Below are 9938 nucleotides of genomic sequence, written 5' to 3' on the forward strand. Positions count from 1 at the left end.
CTGCTGACCAAAGACATTAAAATTGAAACTTCTTCCAGTATGAAAGCTTCAATTAGGTTTCCCAGAATGAAGCTGCACTTCTTTGGTAAAACGGAGGGAAATTTGACAATACGTAGAATGAAACAGCTGCAGAAGGTCTGCTCTGCAAAGACGACACATCCTGCTGTTAGACCAAATGAAAAACAAATAAAAAGGCTGTCAGCAACACACATGTCAAATCAACGTTTGACAGTAGCTTTCAGCTGCAGAGGAGCAACTCCAGGACTGGTGTTTAACTTCAGGGAACCCTGGCACCCTGTGAGTTAATAATACAGCCAGTACATCACGTTACTGTAAAAAGTGGCCAAAATGGAACAACTTCTTGCACTGCTCGGTGGGCAAAAGTCATTATAGGGAACCAGGAGAAAGCCTTAATCACAGCGTAGGCACGTTTACAGCCACAAAAGATGAGGACAGCAGTTTCAATACTGGCAAAAACTCTAAAGTAATGATTAATCAGCAACAAAACATGCAATACTTTTAATTAATCAGGTTCTCAGGAACAATTGCTGTGGGTTACATTTGAAGTTTTGCTTGCACTGCTCATAATAATAATACTATAAATGAATACCAATAATGAATACTTGGGACAACAGATTGTGTACATGCAGGTGAAACCAGTGCCCCGTGTCTTGCACAAATTAAGGTCTTTTCACATACGGAGCTCCGCGAATAAACGATCTGAAATAGCGATTTCTTTTTCCGGAGGTGATTTAAACGCACCACATATATTCACGCCAAACGCCACGCGATTATGGAATGTGAAGTTCTAAAAGTCCACATCAAGCGATGGTGCCCTGCAGGTATTGATTCTGCTAAATACAAGGAGTTCGTCCTATATTGGTCAACAACGCAACTTGGAAAGTTGCACTGCTTGGTGCAGTGGTTGAAAGTGTTCCGTGGCCATTTTTGGACCTACTGCAGGATGGCCGTGGGACAATGTGAGGAGTTGTTGCTGCTGCCACAGCACTTTAAGAGGCAGAAGAGCAATTACAATGACCCGATTGACCCGGAATAGAGCCGAGCTGTGTGTCTGGGGTCAAATATATACGACATACCACTTTAATAAATAAATCAGACAGGTTTAGCTGGCGGGTGCACTATGGGCTTACGGTAACAATGTTGCAACGAGCTGCGTCGTGATTGGTCCCATGTTCCTGCCTCCGGCAAAAAGTTGAGGAAAAAAAAATCGACCTTGGGGCAAAAAACAAACGCCGCTTTCGGCTCAGCGATATTCTGACGTTGATGTGCTTGAGTTCATTGACAGAATATTGGTTCAAAATGTATTCACGTACGATAAATACGCCTCCAGTGTGAAAAGACATTTCATCTACTGTGCGTGTTTCTGAGGAGAATTGGTGAGGGTTAGTTGGTGAAGGAAAACCAGCGTTACCTTCCGTAAAGCTTGCACGAAGAGGCCTCTCCATTTGTGATTGTTCTCGTCACTTGAAAAGTCGTATATCTGCTGGGGCTGCATCGCTGTAGCGGCTCCTGGCGTTGCCGTGATCCGGGCTGAACTGTCAGCATCGGCCCCGGATAGATAGTCCTTGTGGGTGGGTCAGTCCAAGGCAGGCACTAGGAAAAAGTCAGCTCGCAAATATGAAGCGCGTCACCAAAGCACGCTGAGTCTGGGGTCGACTCAGGCTAAACAGCGGATAAATTAGCTTCAAAATAAAAGAAGCACATGTAGCTACAAAGTTAACTCGCTAGCTCGGTGGCTAGTGAGAATAGCCTGCTGCTATAAACACGGGGCAGCGCCTAACTAACAGGCTAATGGCTAATAACAATGTTGCTAAGTGTTAAACTTGCTACCTGGCTATTACTACAAGGCTTGTAACAGGCACAGTGAGTACAGTGTTAAGTCACGACATGGGAGCCCAGCTTGTTGCAGCTAACTACAGTTACAAGTTACGTTTGGTTATTTGCTTCCTAAACACCTGTAACGTTAGCAGGCTAGCGTTAGCCGACGAGCTAACTACTGCTACAGACTGCTGCTGGCCTTGATGCGCTGAGTTTTATGTTGTGGCACACGACCCGTTCAGCTCCAAACAAGGCACACTTTCTTCTGCGCTGTTTACTTCACATCTAATCATCTTCTCCGCAGCGATCGAACGCTAAATCCAACGTAAATCCCCCAAAAACAGCGATCAGTCCGAGGCATATCTATGAGCAGAGCAACTGAAGAGCAGTCGAGGTGTTTTTGGTTTGTGAAGTCGAGGATGTTCGTACCAGCTCCGCTGCCTGTCCGTCTGCTGCTGCTCCGTGCGCCGCGCGTCCGCTCTTAGGCACGCACGCTGCGTAATTCCACATTTTATTGGACAGAGAAAACAAGGCTGGACTTCTGTCTCATTTCAGAGAAGATGCATAATGTAGCCACATGATAAATGCTAAACATAATTTTTAAAATACAGATATGATAGAAAGTCAACCTTTAATTACCGACCATCGTGTTTCTTTCTGAGAAGGGTCCAAACATTGCTGCTGGCATTTATTAGACAAACAGATGACGTTTATGCAAAAAGCCTGTTTATTTTATACCATTACAAATATTAATAGTTCAAACATTAAGAAACGGTTTAACATCATCCTCTATTTGAGACATATTTGTGCTTACATCGCAGCTCATAAAGAGTTTGTTGCTGAGATTCCGCCTCCTGGTGGACGAATTATTTTAAATGCTTAATTCAGGAATTGGACGATAGGCAATGCTTTTATCACTACAAAACGTTTGGACACTTTCCCATTCAGTCCAACGGGTAGTGTATATACAAGGATAACCAGTCTATATTTAAACATACTTTTGGCACATTTGCTATTTAAAAATGTGTCTACAATAAAAAAATCCTTTAGCATTAATCTCTTTAAATAAGAGGGAAGCAATAACTACAACTGAGACTAATTTGATAGATCTGGACACCTTTAGCCATATGTGAAGCTCCTTCAGTTATGTGAACAAAGAGAAAACTGTAGCAGAATTATACGAGATCATCTCCCCACAAACACACAAAACAAAAGTATGCCCACTTTGCATTAATTTAAGTATAACACAAGACAAATTATTTATTTAATCTTGATATCATTTCACAATCTTTTTATTTTGGCAGACAACACTGTCCAGTGATGAGAATGGTCAAATCAAGCAAGCACAACCATTCTGCATTCTGTAGTTATAACTGTGCGTTACATGAACCGTTTCTTTCCACTGCCTCAGTTCTGTACCAGAAACAAATTCCTAGTGTATGTAACATACTTGGCCAAATAAAGGTGATTATCCTTAAATTCCATGCCAGAACGATAGTCCAAAAATACCCAACTGAAAAGTTCACATTCTGTCAAATGTTTCTATATTCCTATTTAATGTTAAACAGTATGATAAAATCTTCTTTCCACTCATGATGTCTCTTCTTCTTAAACAGAAATGTAGCGTAGAAAAATATTATTTTTTTTACTTTATGTGGTGGACTAAAGACATTGTTACCTGTAATAGCACTTCTAAGTAAAAATTGCCTAAAAAATGTAATTAAGTCAAAGATATAAAACTCTCTCCCCCTAAATTAGAACTCAACCTGTAATAAAAATGTCTCAATGACAGTGATACTGAGGTAGTGACAGCTTGATACTACACTGTAGTTTCAATGACCTCAAGCTGGATTATTTAGTTTTCTTTTTCCTTCTGCCATTTTTCTACAGGGAAAAGCGGCACTCCAACTCGTCTGCAATCATCTCAGCGATTGCAAGGGAGGAGGTGGCCGCTGGCGAGGGGGCGTTACGCACGTGGAGCACCCGACTACCCACATCCCCAACCCCTCCATCAAAAACAAAGTCATCCACTAGGTTGCCGTTTCGGTCAAGAGCCTGAGCTCGAACTCCTGCAGGACCCCTAAAGAGGAAAACAACCCAGGTTAAAGGAAATACTTGTCAATTATACTATTATGCTAAAAAATGATAGTCAGTAGTTAAATTAACTGCATCATTTTGTCTCTAGAGTTAAATGCACCTAGCAATCAGCTAAGTACTTATATAAACCAGGACATTCACTGATATAAAGTAAAAGGGACATATTTGCTCGAAATGTCACTTGATGGTGGTTGTAAGCAAAACCGACTACTTGAAAGAGCAAAAAAGACGCTGTAGTTTTATAAAATACATGCATTTTAAGTCTTACGTCTACCTGAGCACGTCACTCGGTGAGAGTTCAGGTATGTACTTCTGCAGGATTTTAACCTGTGCACCAATAAAAAACCCTCTATACATTTCTCCAATCCCATACATTATGTTCCTCATCACAAGTTTCTGGAGGCCCCTGCAGCATAAAAAGAAAAAGATCAAATATTCAGTGTGAACCACCTCCCATGCAACAATTACACTGTAATTATGTGATTTCAGAACCTACAGTATGTGAATGCTAGTGTATTACTCTGCGATTTGCTATGCTACTGCAGTGTTTCCATTAAGATATTCTTTGTAATCCTTTATAATATTAATCATAATATACACAGAAATTTTACAGTTCCCAAAAACTACATAAAGAACAAAGTGATAACAGAGAAAATATGATGTTGTACCTGAATGACAGTGCATCTGCAAAGTCTCGTATGTTGAAGTCGTACATTTTGTATCCTTCCCTTTTGAAGGCGAGAATTGCATTGGGGCCGAGCCAAATACTTCCATCCATCCGTGGGGTGAAGTGGACCCCAAGGAAAGGAAAACGAGGGTCAGGGACCTATAAAAATATAAAGTATGCATTGTTTAAATCCATTTAATAACAGAGGCGCTCCACTGATACTTCAACATATAAGAACATAATAGCTCCAGAAATCACGACTGTTTGTGTTTTATCAGATTAGAAATATTGTGTTTGTTGATATTTGTGACTTTGGTGAGAATCAGATCACATTTCACGACCAATTTATGCAGAATGCCAGAAATTGCAAGCAATGCCATTACTTTTTCTTGCAGCTCTATGTAGATTACACTGTTTAAAAAGTAGGATCTTTAGTTCTTTAGCAGACTTACAGGGTAGACATTTCCCTTCACCAGATAATTTTTCTCTGGCTTCAGGACCAAATAATCTCCTCTGAAGGGGACGATCCGTGGCTCTGGACTGCATCCGGATATCTGCGACAGGCGGTCTGAGTATAGGCCCCCACAGGTCAAGACGTACCGGCACTGCACCTCATTGCCCTGTTTAAACAGTACAGTGCAAGCACTGCAAATAACAGAACACTGTCTCAACATGATCATGCTTTTAATTGTAAGGGTGTTACCTTTTTGCTTCTGACTGTGATTGGGTATTTCATTCCTGCAAACAGAATTTAAAGAAAGACATATATATATGTATATATTAAGGTGTGCCTAAAGTTACTACAGCTCATTTAAATATGGTGTACAGAACCTGTTTGTTACCTTCTGTGCTCCCAGCTGGGCTCTCTGTGACCATGGAAATGTCACTGACTTCATATTCGGTTACCACTGTGCCGCCTGCCTCCTCAAAGTCTGTGCCGTACCTGAGAGCGACCATCCTCCAATCCACAATGCCAGTGTAGGGCGAATCCAAGGCCATTAGACCCTGAAAAGTGTGTAACATAAATGTTCGCTGCTATCTCTTCTATTGTACTGATCCAAACAGTGTCCTCTAGTCTTTTACCCTGCAGTACGGCTCTCGTTCTCGTATTCCCTTGGCATCAACAATACTGAGGTCACGCACGTTGTTCTTCATGCCGCGCTCGTACAGAGCATTCAGTCTCGATATCTCTTCCTGCTCCACAGCCACAATAAGCTGCCAGTGTAGAAATACCTTTGATCAATACTGAGAGAGACACAATGCAATGATCCACATGACAGGTATTTACAGAACTCATATCGGACTGGGTATCAAGTCTCAGTGTTTTATTGGTACCAGCTGAAATGTGCCTGTGTCACTGTCAGGAACCTAAGTCTGGCATCAAGTGCTTGGCTCAGATTTTTTTGTCTTTTTTACCTGTTTAATAAGACAGTTCAATCATAACTTTGGTCATTTTAGAGCTTTTTGTCTTTAGGCTGAATTTCATTTAGGCAAAGATCTTATAGCTGTTTTTGTTGAGACAAAATTCATCATTTGAGATCTTTGGCTTTTGATCAGTGCTTTGTTCAGAACATGGAAGAGATAATAGTGTTTTTGTTATCAGCACAAAACAGGTACATTACCACTAGAATGAAAAGAATACCCAGCCCTGTACCTGTATGGTTGTACAGTATGAGGTGTTGTAGCCAAGTCACTAAATCTCGAGTCACAACCAAGCAAAATTCAGCTTCTGTGGATTCTCTTTGTCTAGATTTATTTATCTGTAATGAGGTAGGAAAATGACAATGCCCTGTTGTATTAAAAATCTTCACAATGTCTGTATCGCATGCATGTAGTAATGTAATATATAGATGTGTCTTGTAAACCCCAGTCATCCGAGGTAAACATGCTGTATCATGTCTTATCTGGGTAAAACACTGAGGCAGACCTTTCCACATCTCTTGTAAGGGATCCCTTTCTTCTCACAGTACTCGTAGGCTAAATTGGCTCCTCGCACACACAGACGGGCCTTCAGCGACCCCGGTGTGTAGTAGATCCCGCTGTGAATGACTCCACTGTTGTGCCCACTCTGGTGTACAGCTGATGAGCAACACAAAGACAGTTGAAGAACAAGAAGAAGAAGTAAAAGGTTTTATTAAAGCTACAGTATGTAACCTAAGGTAGTGCTAACATGAAACTCCAAATCGATCCACCCAGCTATCCCTGCTCCACTATACTCTACTATGATCTGCAATGCTCCCCCTGCTCTGACCAGCTCTTCAGATATTTGTTGAGAACGCAACAAAACTTACTAATCAAGCAGAAATAACTGAAAAATCTCTGATTGGTTAGAGAGGTCAGTCCCGCTCAAAACCTTTAGAAGCTAATATCTCTGCACTGTTGCCAGTGCTGTTCAGTGAGTCTGGGTCACAGGAGGCTTCAACAGCTCCTGTCCACATTAAGATGGGTTTTGGAGCAGATTTCTACAGCAAAATTATTTGAAAAAAGTTACATGCTATAGCTTTAACAATCATAGAATCATGGAAAAATGGTTAAAAAACACAATCTCTGAATTTTTCAATCATAAAGAAAACATTTTTGGGAGGAGAGATAAGAGGATCAATACCACTTTTAGATCTATATAGCAAATATGAAGCAACGCGCAGGAGACGGTTAGCTTAGCTTAGCATCAAAACTGAAAATGGAGGGCAAGCAGCTAGTTTGGCTCTGTAAAAATGGCAAATGCACACATCAGAAACTTACCAATTAAAACATTATAGCTGTTTATTCAACAGTGCTCAGAACCAACAGGAAATATTATATTCAGTGAGGTCTTCCATTTATATTTTTAATGCTATCAATTTTCTTTGAGAACTGCAATAATTAGTGTAGCCTCTGAAAAAATATCTGACATTTTAATTTGTTTTGTTTATGTAATGCAGTACACTGGATTTTTAAGGAAACAATAATTGTGTGATTATTGGGCTGATGGAGTTCAGTGGGTCAACATTAGGTCTCTACCCTGATCAATACTAGGACTATTCACCCAGTAACACTCAATCAGAGCTGAAACTTGGCACTTAGCCCTGGACTACAGAGCCAACAGCAATCAATCAGTCACTTTCAAAATACTCAGTGTAACTGCATCAATCACATTTTGGTCTCAAGAACGTGTCTTCCTTCACCACAACCGCTTTCAAACCTCCACCTACCAAGCTCTTTTTCTTTCTCCAGCAGGATGAAGCTGAGGGACGGATGTCGCAGAATGAGCTCTCTGGCTGTGGCCAAGCCCACGATGCCGGCACCCACCACGGCCACATCATATGTGCTGAAAGACAGACAGGAGGCAAGGTCGTGGGCAATGTAAATTTAAGATGGTTACTCATAAACAACTGGTTTTACAGGTTGCAAAAGTTCAATGTCCATCTTCAGCCACCAACAGACCTTTGAAACTGATAAGTAGGAGAAGCCCTGGCACAGTTAACAGGCTATTTGTAACTACAAAGAAATGTCACTAACAAGTAAATCCATTAATAAACCTAATTAAGACAGACTACTGGATGCAGTTCCAGTATGTCCAACTTGTTCCCAGTCCACCACTGGGTTTCACATAATTAAGCATCTGCAAAAGTCAGAAGAACACAGTGTTTAAGCTCAAAGACCATTTTAAATCTGTGCACTCACAGAGGTACAGGACACGGGGAACAGAAAACAGCTTGTTTTCATAGTGAATTATATGGGACCAGGTAAAGTGCTGTAATACTCCACACAGGGAGGAACCAATAAAGCAGATCAAGGAAAAAGGTGCTTAGTGACATCACCATTCACTTCAGCTGAACTACAGGTGGGTCACCATTCATAAACTCCTGCAGAAAATGTGCTAAGATGTACAACTTTGCTTCAGGAGCTTTAACTTCTCTGGTCTGCATTCCAGACTACCAGAACATGTGGAAACCCGTAGAGCTGCTCATAAACCTCAACACCATTTATTACAGTGGCAAAATGACTGTGATCAAACTGATAATTTGCTGGTCTCGTTTAATAAACTGGCGAGGTTACCTATGTGTTATGAATCAATGCGTTCAAATTACAACATCAGTATTTCACAATATAGACTAGAGAGCGTCACTGCTACAGACACTGCATGCCATGCCCCCAAAGTAGCCTGTAGTCTGTAGGTAACACATACTGCCTTCACACAAAACTACTAAGTGGCTGCTGGACACCTGTTCATTTCGGTTTTTTCGTTATGTTTTTATTTCATTTTATGTTTTTCCATTGCTGCACTGGAGGTCACACTAAAACCTCGTTGTAAGTGTTACAACGACAATAAAAGATTATCTTATCTTAAATGCATACAACGTGGATTGGGCAGGTGTAGATCAGGAGGCACAGTGTGGATAGAAATGTTTTGTATGCGTAAGCATTGCGGTGATGTGTGCACATCGGGGCTATGCAGTGAGCAGAACTGTAATGCAATCTAGTCCTCGGAGCTGAATGTCCTTTGCAATAACTAGGAGCCATTAACTGTTAGTTGTTTAAGCAGACATCCGCTTATCTGCTCATTTCTTAACTTACAGTATCTGTCTAAAGCATGAGTTATTCAAAGAAGTAGAACTCCTCACAGTCATTCTTACCCGTGCAGCTGCCTGTTTGTGATGTCCTTTAGCAGTTTCGCTGTCCCAACAGCTTTAAAAGATGCACTGCTCAGTATCCGGATCATTGCCAGGGCGTTTTAAAAGCACATCAGAACCGTTTCTTCATTGTATAACTGTCAGACAAATGTAACTGTATTTTGTTTAGTGTTTCCTCCTCCTGTTGTCACCGCTGTTCGCTAGCCCACCTGCAGAAGCACTACTCTGAGAGTAAACAAGTGGCCACGCCCCTCGCAACGTCTGCACGTACTCCAACCAGCCAATGGAACGGCACGTTTTTTTATATTACGTCTCGAGGTCAAAGGTTTCAACAATGGACGCATCCCAAACGTAAACAAACCGATCTGTTAAGAGGGCAGGTGGGTTATTTTTTATATGCTTTTCCTGTTTCGTATTTTCTTTGGTTTGTTGAACAAAATCTGATATTTTTTTCTAATTCAGATCCAATAACTGAGCCTAGTCTTGATTCATTTGGTCGAAGAAGGAAAGGAGGCAGAAGGATTCGTAGAAAGAAAGAGAAGAGGAAAGGCAGGACTATAGGTCTGAGAATAGGGACTCTTAACGTTGGCACAATGACAGAGAAAGAGCTCGTGAGGAATGTTTTAGAGGTGAAAAGAGTGTCAGACAGGGTGATCAGTTTGAAGTTGGAAACTGAAGGGGTAATGTTGAATGTAGTCAGTGGTTATGCTCCACAAGTAGGG

At 41.2% G+C, this 9938-nt stretch overlaps 3 protein-coding genes across 3 annotated transcripts in view; 1 reads left to right on the forward strand and 2 right to left on the reverse strand.

Annotated features, from left to right (window-relative positions):
* Positions 1-2333, reverse strand: part of sos2 (son of sevenless homolog 2 (Drosophila)) — a 33635-nt gene extending 31302 nt beyond the window's left edge. Inside the window, 2 exon segments of the mRNA XM_020622915.1 lie at positions 1433-1614; positions 2269-2333. Coding sequence (XP_020478571.1) covers positions 1433-1516 — 84 coding nt within the window. The 5' untranslated portion in view covers positions 1517-1614; positions 2269-2333.
* Positions 2334-2580: 247 nt separating this feature from the next.
* Positions 2581-9476, reverse strand: l2hgdh (L-2-hydroxyglutarate dehydrogenase). The gene is made up of 10 exons (XM_020622944.1): positions 9220-9476; positions 7795-7910; positions 6531-6682; positions 5687-5818; positions 5446-5608; positions 5307-5341; positions 5056-5223; positions 4605-4762; positions 4211-4342; positions 2581-3919 (listed from the first exon to the last, which is right to left on the reverse strand). Exons 1-10 carry the CDS (start codon positions 9303-9305, stop codon positions 3724-3726), a joined length of 1338 nt encoding a protein of 445 aa, XP_020478600.1. The 5' UTR covers positions 9306-9476; the 3' UTR covers positions 2581-3723.
* A 43-nt stretch (positions 9477-9519) lies between these two features.
* dmac2l (distal membrane arm assembly component 2 like) overlaps positions 9520-9938 on the forward strand; it is a 2918-nt gene continuing 2499 nt past the window's right edge. The window contains exon 1 of the mRNA XM_020622967.1: positions 9520-9596. The gene's annotated coding sequence lies outside the window, so the exon portion shown is untranslated. The remainder of the gene's footprint in view (positions 9597-9938) is intronic.

The sequence above is a fragment of the Monopterus albus genome, unplaced genomic scaffold, assembly GCF_001952655.1.
Source record: "Monopterus albus unplaced genomic scaffold, M_albus_1.0 scaffold290.1, whole genome shotgun sequence".
Lineage (NCBI taxonomy): Eukaryota > Metazoa > Chordata > Actinopteri > Synbranchiformes > Synbranchidae > Monopterus > Monopterus albus.

What these genes read in the sequence shown, in the direction of transcription:
- l2hgdh (XM_020622944.1), bottom strand. Translation starts at nt 9,305, where the DNA reads ATGATCCGGATACTGAGCAGTGCATCTTTTAAAGCTGTTGGGACAGCG. An exon ending in GGAGAAAGAAAAAGAGCTTG is followed by an intron (nt 6,683 to 7,794) that starts GTAGGTGGAGGT and finishes GTTGCTCATCAG; the next exon opens with CTGTACACCAGAGTGGGCAC. An exon ending in CCCAGCTGGGAGCACAGAAG is followed by an intron (nt 5,342 to 5,445) that starts GTAACAAACAGG and finishes TTCTGTTTGCAG; the next exon opens with GAATGAAATACCCAATCACA.